This window comes from Schistocerca piceifrons, chromosome 9 (assembly GCF_021461385.2).
Source record: "Schistocerca piceifrons isolate TAMUIC-IGC-003096 chromosome 9, iqSchPice1.1, whole genome shotgun sequence".
NCBI lineage: Eukaryota > Metazoa > Arthropoda > Insecta > Orthoptera > Acrididae > Schistocerca > Schistocerca piceifrons.
In genome coordinates this window covers 114,452,131-114,467,817 of record NC_060146.1, presented here as the reverse complement: position 1 = coordinate 114,467,817, position 15,687 = coordinate 114,452,131, and the positions used below count along the sequence as shown (strand labels likewise).

The 15,687-nt window shown below is 40.0% G+C and overlaps 2 protein-coding genes across 2 annotated transcripts in view; one reads left to right on the top strand and one right to left on the bottom strand.

The window, feature by feature from the left end:
- The window catches only part of LOC124717130 (poly [ADP-ribose] polymerase tankyrase-2-like), an 83,515-nt gene extending 77,473 nt beyond the window's left edge, over positions 1 to 6,042 (top strand). Inside the window, exon 4 of the mRNA XM_047243867.1 lies at positions 5,940 to 6,042. Within this exon, the coding sequence (XP_047099823.1) occupies positions 5,940 to 5,953 (14 nt within the window). The 3' untranslated portion in view covers positions 5,954 to 6,042. The remainder of the gene's footprint in view (positions 1 to 5,939) is intronic.
- Positions 6,043 to 6,098: 56 nt separating this feature from the next.
- Positions 6,099 to 15,687, bottom strand: part of LOC124717129 (symplekin) — a 126,148-nt gene continuing 116,559 nt past the window's right edge. The window contains exons 19-21 of the mRNA XM_047243866.1: positions 13,252 to 13,428; positions 9,194 to 9,280; positions 6,099 to 6,770 (exon numbers count right to left, since the gene is read on the bottom strand). Of these exons, the coding sequence (XP_047099822.1) occupies positions 6,681 to 6,770; positions 9,194 to 9,280; positions 13,252 to 13,428 (354 nt within the window). The 3' untranslated portion in view covers positions 6,099 to 6,680. The remainder of the gene's footprint in view (positions 6,771 to 9,193; positions 9,281 to 13,251; positions 13,429 to 15,687) is intronic.

The following is a 15,687-nucleotide window of genomic DNA, read 5'->3' as shown; positions in this document are numbered from 1 at the left end:
AGCAGTGATAAGGATTACCACTGTTCCTGTATGCAATTGTTGCCCTTGTACATCCTCCTTCCCAACCAGATCTCCCTCATTTCCCAGTATTCTTAGCTGGTGCAGTCTACTTAAATTTCCTTTCTCCAGAACTCGGTATATCAGACATCTATTTTATACATCTATAAATAAATTCTTTTCATATTTGCCACTACCTTTAATGTTGTTATTGTCAATGTCATCAGCATTATTATTATTAGTGACAGTAGCAGAAGTACTGCCAGTATTAACTTCTGTATTTCACAGACAGTATTACTTCCTCACATTGGCACTATAGCCACACAAATACTTTAATACATTTATAATATTGAAATAGTTTTTTCTTAGGTAACTACAACATAAAACAACTCCTTTATGTGTGAAATCCTTGCCTGGTGTAAAAAAGAGCCTGAGGGCCCAATCGGATCAGTATAAATCCATAAATATTATAAAAATGTAGGTATATAAGCGTGTGTGTGCTCCATATCTCTTCCTAAACCACTAGACCAATTTCAACCATAATTGGTACACATTCCCCTTACTGTTAGGCAACAATCGCTTTGGGGGTAAGAGCCACTTACTTAGCATAGTTCAGGAGGTATGTCATCATAAACACTCAGATGCATGAAAAACTGCCACATCATGCATGACGTTTAAATTTGTTACTTCTTTGCTACTAACTCTATTCACAACATATTTCACTGATAGTATGCACATATGCTACTGAATGTACCTACATAAACATATCACTGAATGACAAACGGTTCAAAAGATACGATGTCATAAGCACTGACGAAAAAAAATGCCACGTCATGCATAAAGTTCTAATAAATTTATTCTTTACTACTGAGACGTACTCACAGTCGACTTAACTAAAGGAAGTCCCTGACACCAGGCAGCACTTTTGACAGCTTTCAACAGTAGAGTGCAAATGGCTGTAGGCAAAACGATAATTGTCTATACATGGTAATTTTTTTCCACTGTGTACAAACTCCAGGGATTGATCAATGAGAGGTTACAGGACAAAAAAGGTCTAATGAACTTATGTCCAGAAATGCGTGGTTTCCATGCTAGAGACCATTTATTCAATCATATGTTCTTACAGAGACCACAAAATAATATGCACTGTACCATGCAACCACAATTACAGTATGTGTTGTAAATGGTTTTCATGTGTCCCAACACATGTATGTACATGCTGTGGCATGTGTTTACATTGGCTAGGCTCCATCTGAAAAGTGTCATACACAGCATAAATACACTGGTCCAGTGTCTACACATCTGGAATGGGCTATGCATACACGACACTTTTGAGATGACGCTATAACCAGAAGTCTCATAAGTTGAGTTCTGGTGAACGAGCAGGTCATGCAACTAAACCGCCTCATCCAATCCGTCAATCAAGGAAGACACGACTGAGATGTGTCTGGACGTTAATGGCAAAATGGGCTGAAGCACCATCATTTAGCAGCCACATAACCCCTTGAAACATCAATGTCACTTCTTCCAGCAGGGGAGACAAAGTCACCTAGAAGAAACGCCTATAGTTCTGGTCCGTTATGCAATGTGGAAGGAAGAGTGGTGCCAAAAAACGGACGCCAATTATCCCAGCCCACACATTCCGACTGCACCAATGCTGATGATTTGCTATCACCATACCATGCGGGTTCTGCATACTATCCCACAGATAACATTTATGAAAGTTGAAGATACCACTCCGCGTAAAGTGAATAGGATGGATGACACAAATCCCAGAATAGTGGTTGCCTGGTGAAGAAACCAGTGATAAAACTGCTCCCGACGTGGAAAATCTGTTGCTAGTAAGCACTGCATACACTGTAAGTGATAAGGGTAGCAACAATTGTCATGGAAAATGTTCCACACTGTCGTCTGGCTTACCCTGTACTGGAGGGCCAACTGCCTGGTACTGACATTGCAGTTGCCTTCCATATTGCTGATCACTCTTTTCTTCAAGTCTGGTGTCTGAACACTTCGGGTACGTCCTTTATAATGGCAAAACACTGTCGCAAAAATTGAACGCTGTGGTGGTTGTTGGCGTGGATAGGTCTCCTGATACAACCTTGCTGCCTGCTACCTGTTGCCATTTGCTTTTTCGTAAGTAAGTACCATATCAATGAGCTCTCGATTCAAATATGGAACCATTGTGTACAATGCTGTATCATGCACTACAAGGTGAGTCAGGAAGAGAAGTGACTCAGAGGGCATTAGGACATGACATGAGGAACAGTACCACCCTCTACTAGGAAACCATGCATACTGTAACTGCAGAAGACCACAGCCTCTGTAACAAAGTATGACTGAATAAATGGTCTCTAGCATGGAAAAATGCATTTCCAGACATAAGTTCATTAGACCTTTTTTGTTACATTTCCTCTTATTGATCAATCCCTAGAGTTTGTACCCAGCGGGGGGGGGGGGGGGGGGGGGGGGGGGGGAAATCACCCTGTCCATCTATGAAGAGGCATTGACACGTTTACAAAATTGCGTTGTACACACATGAAGCAGACGCACACAGCATACAGAAACTGTATGGTGTACTGTTTCTTAATTTGGATACTGTACTTGGAAATTTGTACATTATGCATAATTCTTTGTATGACTGCTTCATAATTTCAAATGTGTGTTCACGAATAAATGGAAATGAAATTTTTTTGGTACTTCACTATACAAACACAGTTCATTTTTTGTTATTGCTTCTAATGGAAAATTGGCAAAATGAATACCCAAGAAATGGTGGGTTTGTCAGCTAGCAAATAAATTAAAAAAAAAATAAGTCTGACAATTGTTAGTATAGCATAAACTAAAAATTACACTTTTCAGGCTAATTCTTCAGACCAGGTACTGGAAATTCTTTAGTTGGCTTTTTGTTCATTTAGGTTCTCTCTGTCATTACCAGTTGCAGTTAATGGCATCATCAGCATACAGAATATATTTCATGACATCATATTAGGTAGGACATCAGTATAAATTATAAACAGTGAGGGAGCCAGCATAGAACCACATCTCCTGAAATATTTAGGAATCCAGAGCATGTATCATTAAAGTGTACATTCTGCTTCCTACTGTCAAGATATGATTCTATACAAGAGTTCTGAATCCTGAACGCCATTGTACCTCAGTTTATCTGTTACAATTTGATGACACACACAGTCAAATGCCTGGTTCAGATCAATTAGCAGGGCATTAGCAGCTGAGTTTGATTCAAAGGCACCAAGTATTGTCAAAACACTTTCAATAGATTTCAGTATAGATGAATTTTCCCTGAATGATAATTAATATACGAACTGTACAGTAGTTATTACCTTATGACTTGTCTAATTTTTTATGTCGAGGGACAACTATAGCAGAGTCTCGACTATCTGTTGCAATGTGGCAGAAGGTCAAGGCCAGGGTTCTATTAGTTCTATCTTCTGATCCCCAGCCGTGCAATTCAAAACACCTTTTTTTTTTTTTTTTTTTTAACACAAAAACCTTGTTTTATTAACATTTTCTGACTTCTTACGTAATACATGCTATTTGTAAGTGTAGAGCTTACAAATCTTCCAACTCTGAGTAGCTGCATTTTCCTATAGCTACTGCAACATCAGTGGCAGCAGCTTATGTTCACTTCAATGTTTGATGGTTGTTACAAGATATGAATAACTATCTATTTTCTAGATGTTTATTAGTGTCTGATTTATAGTTGTTAGTATCACAAATAGTTCTACTGGTATTACAGAGTTATGACTTTGTAACTCTCTAATCAGCATTGCATTTGTTTTGCAATCTGAATTATAGTTATTGATGTTATCATTTGCCTTTTGTTTCTGTTTCTTTAATTTCAGTTTCGAACCTTCTCTTTCGTTGAAGGTAATGAACTCTGTCTTCTTCAATGTTCTTCGATTTGTCAGGGATGCATTACCTAAGTTATTAATTCTTTGAGGTCATGTGTGAACCACTAATAGAAACGTCTATGATTACTGCTGCTTGGTTTCTCCTTGTGTCTCTTAATACTTTCAGGAAATACTTATTAAAAATTATGTAATTGAAAGTGGTTGGGGGACGAGGGAAAGGAAAGAAAAGGAAAGGGAAGGAACTAATGATATCCACTGCGTCAGGACTTCACATGGAATCAGCAGTGATGAGTGAAAATATGTGCCAGACCAGAACTTGAAGCTGGGATCTCCTGCTTTCTATGCAGCAGTCTTAACCACTGTGCCATCCAAACACAGTGTTTATTGGAAATGTGCAAACTATCTCAGCACGCACCTAAATCATGTTCCCGCCTGGTGCCAACTATCTGCAGTCCCTGTTCACGCCCCATGCTCACTAATTTTTTGGATATGTGCATCTGCACTGAAGGTTGTGGATTTATTGTTCACTGAGAAGAATTATATGAATGTTTGGCATCATAGCTGTGGATTCCGCACGATGTCTGAGATTTCGGACATGTTCAAAAGAACGGGCACCACACAATCACATAACTTATTAAAAACACTAGCAACTAGATTGATAAAGCTCACAAAAGCTCCATCAACATTTGTAAAGAGGGACAGGAAGCTGAATCACAATTACACAGAGTTGTGATCCGAAAACTTTAATATGAGTATCAGTAGTAATTCTAATGTATTTGTGTTGTTCGCATTTAACAATATCCCTTCGCAATCTGATATACAGTAAAGCCATATTCCACACATATTTCTTTCTACATTTGTTATAACATTGTTTGTACATTTGTCTTGTTATCTGCACAAAACTAGAGAACGTACAGTGTTGTGCGGTGCTACATCAATCTTGTGACATAAAATTTGATATCCTTACTAACTACATAGGTCCATCAGATTCAATTTTAGTACTTTCCCCAGTAGTATTTATGAGTGATATTCCATAGCTGCAACATGATACTTTCAGCAGTCTGACATACATACATACATACATAAAAAGCTGGGTCAAGCACCAGAACCCTTTTGGGGAATTTCTATTCTTTACTTGTAGCCATCCACCATCTGTACATTGTGCTCAGACCCAGCCAAGCTTATGAAGGTCCACCTCACTACTGTCACACCCAGGCTCGGCCGAAAGCCAGCAAGGCTGGTAAACTCACACGACACAGATTTAAGGGTCCCCACCAGCCAACTTTGGCCAACGGGTGCGGGCCACACATACTGGCTGCTGCTGGGGAGGGGATGGGGGTTTGGATAGATGCCTTAAAAGAACAGACAAGGAGAAAATGCTATGTTGCAACAATGACTTGGACTGAAAGTATTTTTAATACAATTATTTTTCAATTAGTGTTGTTCTATGAGACATCCTGTATTGTGCAGACTTTGTGTAAGCTCCAAGTAGTAGTAAATGAAAAGCAGTAAATGTTCTTCCCAGAGACAGTCACTGAAATCATGGTAGGTCTCAAGAAACATTTAATTCACTTGGAAGTGAGCTATGTTACAGAATAATTTCCTCATAGGTGAATGAACCTATGACTGTCTACATCTATTATCTGCAAACCACTGTGAGGTGCATGGTAGCAGAGGGTACATCCTATTTTACTAGTTATTTGGGTTTCTTCCTGTTCCATTCACATATGTAGCATGGGAAGAATGATTGACTGAATGTCTCTGTGCATGCAGTAATTATTCTAATCTTATTCTAACAATACGTATGTGTGTGACACGTAGGGGGTTGTAGTATATCTGTAGAGCAACCATTTAAAGCTGGTTGTTGAAACTTTGTTAATGGGCTTTTTTGGGATAGTTTACATCTGTCTTCAAGAGTCTGCCAGTTCACTTCCTCCAGTATCTCTCTGATACTCTCCCACAGATTAAATAAACCTGTGAACATTTGTGCTGCCGTTCTTTTTTTACATTTAATATCCCGTTAGTCCTATCTGGTACGGGTCCCACAAACTTGAAACAATGTTCTAGGTTTGGTCGCATGAGTGATGGCAACTGTGCAATACATTTGTTTGAAGAATTATACAGTTCGTCCAACATCCTTTAAGGATCTCCTTCATAATGGAATTTGCAGAGCACCATATGAAAATGAATGAATGAAGACTGACCTATCCAACATTGTCATCCAACTTCAACATTTTAATATATATTCTTCTATGTCAATTTTGTACACTGTGTATTTGCATGTTACATATAAATGACAATGACTGTGCAATAAACACTGACACAGTTAAAACAAGAAAAATATTCAAGTCATATTGTATGACAATATTTACATTAAATATTTACATAGAATTTTATCAGTGTAACTGATTTAACACTGAAACATGACCAGCATTCTTGACACAAAAATTCCTTCATACAACTATGCAATTAATATTGGACAACAGCGGCAACAAGAACTACAACAGTGTCAACACACACCATTACACATCTGTCCACCATTATGAGTAAAAGCCGTGTCATCTTTCCAGTATGTGTTGGCACTGTCACCAACTGTCCACAATTACCACTTTTGCTTTGTTGTAATTCCTGAATTTCCTGCCTCATTTATCTTATTCCCATCTTGAGCACAGTTCACACAGCAGACTGCCTCCATTCACATTCATCCGAATCCTTTTTTTACCATATCATGGCAGTAGTGTCCCCACAAGGGCCCTAATAAGAGTTTGGATAAACTTCAGATCCGAAAATCGGACCATGAGCTGACCACTATTCCAACCCAGGGGGTGCCGGTTCTGACCTGCTGTTGTAGTCCTCTGGCTCTTCTTTGATGTCAATTGTCAAGTCTGAGGGTGACCTCTGAAAGAGACAAACACAGCAACTCTGCAGTTATGACAATTCAAGACAAATCAAACACAAATGTGCTGGTAAGTTTTAAATAATGGCACAGAGGGCTTGTCTACTGCGTCCAAAATCGGTCCTCAAAGAGTGAAGTTTTGAATGAGATTAAAACACTCCACGATTTAAGAAATTTATCGCACACTCTCATACACAACATAATTCATCTTGCGTTGAAGGAAATTTACTTTGAATGTAATGCTTCTCAAACCACCATTCGCAATATTTTGCCGTGGCATGTTAGAAATGTAAACAGTTGTGATGTCACACTCATTTTAAACAGTTTGTTGTTATGAAGTATTACACGATCTTCGTCCTAAAGCCTCCTGATATGTCAGATGACAAAACAATGTCTATAGAAATCTGCAAAAATGGGTAATCTTGTTTTTTGTTGTCAGATAGTGACGATATTAGATATAAGAGTTATAATACAAGAGAAAAGATAACTGTGACATCAGAAACCAAAGATGACAGCAAGATCAGGCCTACTGATGATTGTAGCCTTGACAACATTCCTCTTGCAGATAGGATTACAGTACTGCAACAAAATACAAAACCTTCAACTAAGGTGGGGAAACCCACAATACATAGAATCACAGGGCATTTGACAGAAGGGATGGTGCAATGAAATTCAACGGAAACACTGTTCTCCCTCAGGAAATATTGGAACTCGACACTTCAGCTATTAGCAGAGTTTTTCCTATCATCATCCAGTAGAATATTTCCAATATTTCTTTACTAAAGACATCATGCAGTACATACTCAAACAATCTTACTTGTTACGCAACCCAATAAATGTGTAAATGTTAGTGCAGACAAAACTGAACAATTTTTTGGTGCGGCCTTGTTTAAGTCTGTTATTAAACTCCCAGCAACAAGACAGTATTGGTGTAAAGATCTTTGCCACCCTGCTGTGAGCGACATAATTAGTTTTAACAGCTGGAAAGAAATAAAACATTTCATACTTTTCTGTGACAACAGGAATCTAGTCCCCACTAGTGAACTCAACTGTGACAAACTGTTCAAAATCTGCCCACAGCAGACCGACAGCGTGAAACACTGTGGCAAATACCGAAAACAAGAATTCTTATCTGTGGGTTAACAGATTATTCAGCCACAATTATGAAATTTACACTAGAGCTCAGAGTACTGTTTCAATACCTGGCACTGTGGATCTAGGAGCTAGCAGCAATACTATTGTGCGTCTTACACAACCAGTCTCATGACGTGCGAGTGACAAGTTATTTTCAAGTAACTGGATCACTCGTGTACCCTTGGAAAGGTTTTTGCACAAGCAAGACATATGATTACTAGGGTGAGTCCAGACCAATCAACTACCTTGTTGCATTTTACCTAAGGGGGCAGAAATGAAGAAGAATGATCAAGACGGCATGGAAGAAAAGGTAGCAACAGCAGATGGTACACAGTTGTCAGTAGTCTCCTGGTTCTGGTTTGACATCATAGTAGTCAACATTTTGTCAATGTATGTTAGAGCCAAACCAGAAGGCGAAAAGAAGAGGCTTTTCAGGAATGAAAAAGAATACAAAATGATATTTTGTCCACACTCTGTGATGATCTACAATGTGTACATTGGGCTATGTCAATTTATTCTGTGCTTGGATATTAGAAAATTCAACCTGGATGGAAAAAAAAAAAAGAAAAAAAAAAAAGGTACCTGAATATATTCTTTGATCTAGTTCACATGAACAGCTGGCTATTAAGGAGAAGGAGAAATAACAATTACATGCTCCTTGTTGATTTCAAGGTAACAGTTGCAGGGGTCCCAGTAAAACAGGGAAATCCTCATCCAAGGAACATGGTAGGCTAAGCAATGAAATCCACAAACAGTTGAACAGTAAGAAGAAATGTCTTATGTATATATTCCAAATACTGCATCACACATCCTGAAACTGGTATCGCATGATTTTAGCTGTTATTGTATGCTGTCCCATATATGAAATGAACCCTTAATTCAAAAATTTTGTTTATTTGTCTGCATTTACCTCACCTGAATTCCTCTGCCTTATTGATCATAATTGTACTTACAACATTGCAACAAACAGCACGACCATACAAACGGAATAACTGTTTGTTCAATATTTCAAATACTGATGATTAAACAAATACAACTTGCATTTTAACATGTTAGACACACAAGTGGAACTCAAGAGCAAGAATAAGCACAAAAATGAAGAAATGTTGCCAAGTTAATTTACTTGGTAACAGAAGATTTACAGCAATAAAAGGTACATAAAATGGCTTTAAAAGCTCTCAGAACTAATAATGAAGGGACAGAGTGTCAAAAATATGAACAATGATGTGCAATCCAACATCTATTTTGTCATAGTCTATAAAGATAACATTACATGTTTGTGTACACTTACAGCTTCTGTATCGACGTCATACTCATCGTTTGATGTCCGCTTACTGCCCAAGAGAACATCCATAATGGATTTGGGGATGTGAGCACGCTGAAACAAGTAAAAGATGAGTCGCATACATTTTACCTTATCACTCAAAACTACACTGAAAAGATTTGTAAAAAAACTTAGAGAACGCAAAGATAAGACGAAGTCCTGATGGAGACAGCTGAAAAGGAAATATACAAATATTGTATGAAAGCAACTCGCCAAGAATTTTGAAAACCGAATACGGTAACATCAGGAATATATACAACTTTAAATATCTAGGTGAAAATATAAACATAAAAAGTGAAAAATGAAGCAATTAAAATCAGACCTGAATAAAAAAAAAAGCATATATGAAAGTGAGAAATTGGTACAGTAACAACGTTTTTCTGAAGCTGTTACATTAAGACAATGTAATAGTTATAAAATCAGAAACGCTTTGTGGCTTGGAAACACTACTTTAATGTGGATGTAAAGTGGCATTAGAAGATTTGGAAAAGACAGAAATGAAAATTCTGTGAAAAATATTAGGTCCAGACAAGAACACCGATGGCAATTGGGTTTGGAGGGGGGGGGATTAATAATACTTATTCTGCCCTAAAACAGCAGATGAGATCACGAAAAGACATGCTACACTCTATGAACATCTAGAGAGTAAGAACGAAGACAGATTAACAAGGAAAAAAAATCATACACTCCTGGAAATGGAAAAAAGAACACATTGACACCGGTGTGTCAGACCCACCATACTTGCTCCGGACACTGCGAGAGGGCTGTACAAGCAATGACCACACGCATGGCACAGCGGACACACCAGGAACCGCGGTGTTGGCCGTCGAATAGCGCTAGCTGCGCAGCATTTGTGCACCGCCGCTGTCAGTGTCAGCCAGTTTGCCGTGGCATACGGAGCTCCATCGCAGTCTTTAACACTGGTAGCATGCCGCGACAGCGTGGACGTGAACCGTATGTGCAGTTGACGGACTTTGAGCGAGGGCGTATAGTGGGCATGCGGGAGGCCGGGTGGACGTACCGCCGAATTGCTCAACACGTGGGGCGTGAGGTCTCCACAGTACATCGATGTTGTCGCCAGTGGTCGGCAGAAGGTGCACGTGCCCGTCGACCTGGGACCGGACCGCAGCGACGCACGGATGCACGCCAAGACCGTAGGATCCTACGCAGTGCCGTAGGGGACCGCACCGCCACTTCCCAGCAAATTAGGGACACTGTTGCTCCTGGGGTATCGGCGAGGACCATTCGCAACCGTCTCCATGAAGCTGGGCTACGGTCCCGCACACCGTTAGGCCGTCTTCCGCTCACGCCCCAACATCGTGCAGCCCGCCTCCAGTGGTGTCGCGACAGGTGTGAATGGAGGGACGAGTGGAGACGTGTCGTCTTCAGCGATGAGAGTCGCTTCTGCCTTGGTGCCAATGATGGTCGTATGCGTGTTTGGCGCCGTGCAGGTGAGCGCCACAATCAGGACTGCATACGACCGAGGCACACAGGGCCAACACCCAGCATCATGGTGTGGGGAGCGATCTCCTACACTGGCCGTACACCACTGGTGATCGTCGAGGGGACACTGAATAGTGCACGGTACATCCAAACCGTCATCGAACCCATCGTTCTACCATTCCTAGACCGGCAAGGGAACTTCCTGTTCCAACAGGACAATGCACGTCCGCATGTATCCTGTGCCACCCAACGTGCTCTAGAAGGTGTAAGTCAACTACCCTGGCCAGCAAGATCTCCGGATCTGTCCCCCACTGAGCATGTTTGGGACTGGATGAAGCGTCGTCTCACGCATTCTGCATGTCCAGCACGAACGCTGGTCCAACTGAGGCGCCAGGTGGAAATAGCATGGCAAGCCGTTCCACAGGACTACATCCAGCATCTCTACGATCGTCTCCATGGGAGAATAGCAGCCTGCATTGCTGCGAAAGGTGGATATACACTGTACTAGTGCCGACATTGTGCATGCTCTGTTGCCTGTGTCTATGTGCCTGTGGTTCTGTCAGTGTGATCATGTGATGTATCTGACCCCAGGAATGTGTCAATAAAGTTTCCCCTTCCTGGGACAATGAATTCACGGTGTTCTTATTTCAATTTCCAGGAGTGTATATTCTTCCAAAACTGGAATATACACACAGAAAATGGGTGGGTGGGTGGCAAGACAAAAAAGAACTTAGAAGAAATGCAGATTGAACAAGAGACCTTACTCAGAGACAAATTCAGGCTAGAAATAAAGAAACTCAATGGTTTTCGGGAAGATAAAACAAACAGAAAAAGAAGCAAAAATATAGTTGAGTGCTACCAATTACCACTGGACGAACATAACAACCATTATCCTCATTCATAATGGATAATGTTAAAAAGAGAAAAATAATTGGAGTAAAATGGTCAGATGGGAGGAAAAGAACTCATTCTGAGAAAAGTAGACTTTTGGAGAAAGATTAAGGGAAAAATAAACAAACAGGTATATTGATATGGTCCTTAATTGGCCTGGGGAAGGAGTAGGGGGGCCAGAGTAGGGGTGGAAGGGATGGTGTTAAAGACAGTGCACAAAATATAATACCAGATGTTGAGCACTCAGGATTTAAATTTCTTTTTAACGAACAGGTGAAATGTTGGAAAGGGCGGAGAGGGCAAGGGTTGTAAAAGAGGGCAATGGACAGCTGAGAAGGCAGAGAAAAGACATGGACCAAGAAACATGGTGTGAAGGTTGGGCAGGTGAGTAATCTGATGCAAATATAGGATGGAAGCTGAGGACTCAAGGCAAAGGCAGTTACTGACGGATATTTAAAACAAAGTAGTTATTAATAGGCTAAAACACAATACACGACTGTGTGTGCATTTGTGTGGCAAAATAATAACCCAACCTTAAAAAAATAAATAAATAACCTTAAAAAAAAATAAATTTAAAAAAATAAAAAAACCCACAGGTGAACAGTGCAGGCCTCTAGGTGATGGCCTACATTGCTGAGTCATGTCACATCTCTCCTCTCCATTCCCACTATCCATTCACCTGCTGACCCCTCACTCAGAGAGTGGCATTCATTTGTATCGGACTGTGTATCCACAACTTGCTGAAAATTTTTTCGAAGAGCAACTGATTAATGCAAAATATTGAGTGAAACTTGAAACGACTACCACAAAGAACCAGAGGCCCATTCTTTATTGAATCAAGGACACAACGATTAATGTCTTTCATGCGTTCCACTTTTGAGTGATATAAATGGCTCAAAAAGGGATGACAAGAGACTTAAGATTAATCATATTTAGGAGACCCTCAATGTCAACAACAAATGAAAATATTGAAAAAATTGGAGGTTTAATCCAAAAAAGCTGTTGGTCGAGTATTCGTGTTGCTGTTGATATTGTACAGATCGACAGGATTCAGTTCGACAGATTTAACATGAGGAGAGAAAGTATTTAGTAATGTTGCCCAAGAACCTGTCACCTGCCAAGTTGTTTTTGGCTAAGCATGACATTGCCGTTTTGGAACGTCCAACCTACTCACCAGATCTTTCTCTGTGTGACTTTTTCTGTTCCAGAAAGTGAAAGGAAAAATGATTTGAGACACTTAAATCTGTGTGTGTGTGTGTGTGTGTGTGTGTGTGTGTGTGTGTGTGTGTGTTGAGGGAGGGGGCACTTTATTAATATGAATTCTGAAAACTGATGATTATGTAGTAACAGCTGATTTGTGTCGGAACTGCTTATTTAGAATGTTTGTACAAAGAAAATTGTCTTCCTATGCCTGAAAGCCATGATTCCACATTGCCATAAAGCGGATACTTTCACAGTGTGTATCTTGCAAGCTTCTGGATCCTCTGATGTTACCACAAGCCCTGAGACTATCTGCAGATGGCCTGCAGAATAAGGTTCCAATGGTTGTCCATTGCAGACAGCCCGCAGTGACTCTAATGCTGGCTAACGGGATAATAAAATCTACCAAAAGTTTGCGAAGTGGCTTGCTGCAGTTACTATCCAAACCTAACTATCACAATGCCTTGTTAGGCCTCAAAAAAATCACTAACCTGATTATCGGTGAAGGCCGTGACGTGTGCAAGCAGAGGTTGTCTCAAGTCGGGTGAAACTTGGAAAACGTCACTCAGCTGTGCGGGTGGTAGCTGCAGTAGGACTTGGAAGCTCTGTGGCTTTGTTCGCTGGCAGCACTTTATGAAGCCCTCCCACACTTTCTTCTGTTTCCATACCTGTTCGAATGAGAGCATTTATTATTTTCACTATTATCATTGGAAAAGAGATGCTAGAAAATGCCCTAAAGATTTTATTGCTTATTTATGTAATTTACAAGTGCACTACGAATACAGTTACGTAAGACTCCTGCATAAAGCTTTTATTATTGGTTACACATGAGATTAACTGGGACATTTTGTTGTCAGGGTATTTTTTTATCTCTAATTTTTGTAGCACTGGTGATAACTCTTCACAAAGTGATTTGCAGCTTCTCAGAAGATAGTGAAATATATGTGTAATGCACCACTTACAAAAGCCAGACAACATATAGATAAATTGATCACTCTGCTTGAGAATGACTACATTTTATTTTTTCAAACAAATATCTCTCATTTTTTTAGTTAGTGCCAAAGATTGCTTTTTCATTTTTATTTTTAAGAAGTATTTTTGCTTTTTGAATTTGGCCGCACTTTTCTTTCTCATTTTATTTTCCACCACTGTCAATATAAAACAGCATGTAAATAACCTGCTTTCACCACACAAAAAGGATGTCGTTACAAATATAGTCACTCACTGTTATCTGTGCTTATCTGTCTCATTGCAGCTAACCACACTCAAAGTTTTTACATTTTGCAACTGTAACTGCATTTCAAATTAATTGCAAAACTTCCTTATTTTGTAAAAATACACTGATGAAAAAACATAATGACCTCATGCTCAGTGGCGTGCTGATCCAACTTTGGAATGCAATACAACAATGATTCTGCATGGCATGGAACTGACAGGTCCTCTGTGGGTTTGCAGAGGTATGAGGCACCAGATGCAAATGCACAGGGTATGCAATTCCTGTAAATTAAATGCACTGAATCTGGCGGCGAAGACATCAACACGAGTTCACTACCATGATCCTCAAACCATTGTAGCACAATTCTGGTCTCATGACAGAGTTATCTTGTTGGAAGGTGCCACTGCTGTCAGATAATACATCAAGCATGTTCATTTAGTCCACAGTTGTCATGGTGGTTTGAATGCTACCACAAATTCAATGGAGTCCTGGTGAATATCCCCCATAGCATATTACTGCTTCCACTGGCCTGTGTCTGTGACACAGTGAACATTTTGAACAGCTGTTAAACTGGATAACAGTGTAGTCAGGCACTACCATCTAATTGGTATACCGAGAAACACAATTCATTTCATCAGGCGACAAATTTCCATCAATCCACGTTGAAATCTTTACAGTTCTCTGCTCACTGCAATCTTAACTCCTTTGCTGCTGTGGGCATGTATGTGTGCTCCGTTTGGATTTTCCAACAATGCTGTGGACATCTGTATGTGTCCCGCTTTGCAAACCTCTCACTGTGACAGACAAATTACTTCCAGGTCTTGGTAAATAATAAAAAAGGTTCGAGTATTCATCATACAACATATGTGCCTCATTGCAGGCTATCATTTGCAAAAACCTTTGTTTTGATATCATGAATCGTTTATGATATATGACAATTGTTATGACCACAGGATTCGTGATGCATAAGGATGGGAATGGGCGTGTTGCACGCGAGCCCCTGCTGGTCAGGTATAAAACCCAATAACTTGAAAATGTAGCAAGATATCATTTTGCTATTACGTTTATTTAAGATTCTGATACCTTATTTACTGGGTGATCAAAAAGTTAGTATAAATTTGAGAACTGAATAAATCACGGAATAATGTAGATAGAGAGGTACAACTTGACACACATGTTTGGAATGACATGGGGTTTTATTCGAACAAAAAAAAAAATTCAAACGCTCAAAAAATGTCCGACAGATGGTGCTTCATGTGATCAGAATAGCAATAATTAGCATAACAAAGTAAGACAAAGCAAAGATGATGTTCTTTACAGGAAATGCTCAATATGTCTACCATGATTCCTCAACAATAGCTGTAGTCGAAGAATAATGTTGTGAACAGCACTGTAAAACATGTCCGGAGTTATGGTGAGGCATTGGCGTTGGATGTTGTTTTTCAGCATCCCTAGAGATGTCGGTCGATCACGATACACTTGCGACTTCAGGTAACCCCAAAGCCAATAATCGCACGGACTGAGGTCTGGGAACTTGGGAGACCAAGCATGACTGAAGTGGCAGCTGAGCACACCATCACCAAACGACACGCGCAAGAGATCTTTCACGCGGCTAGCAATATGGGATGTTTTTTTGTGGTTGTAATAAAACCCCTATGTCATTCCAAGCAAGTGTGTCAATTTTTACCTCTCTATCTACATTATTCCGTGG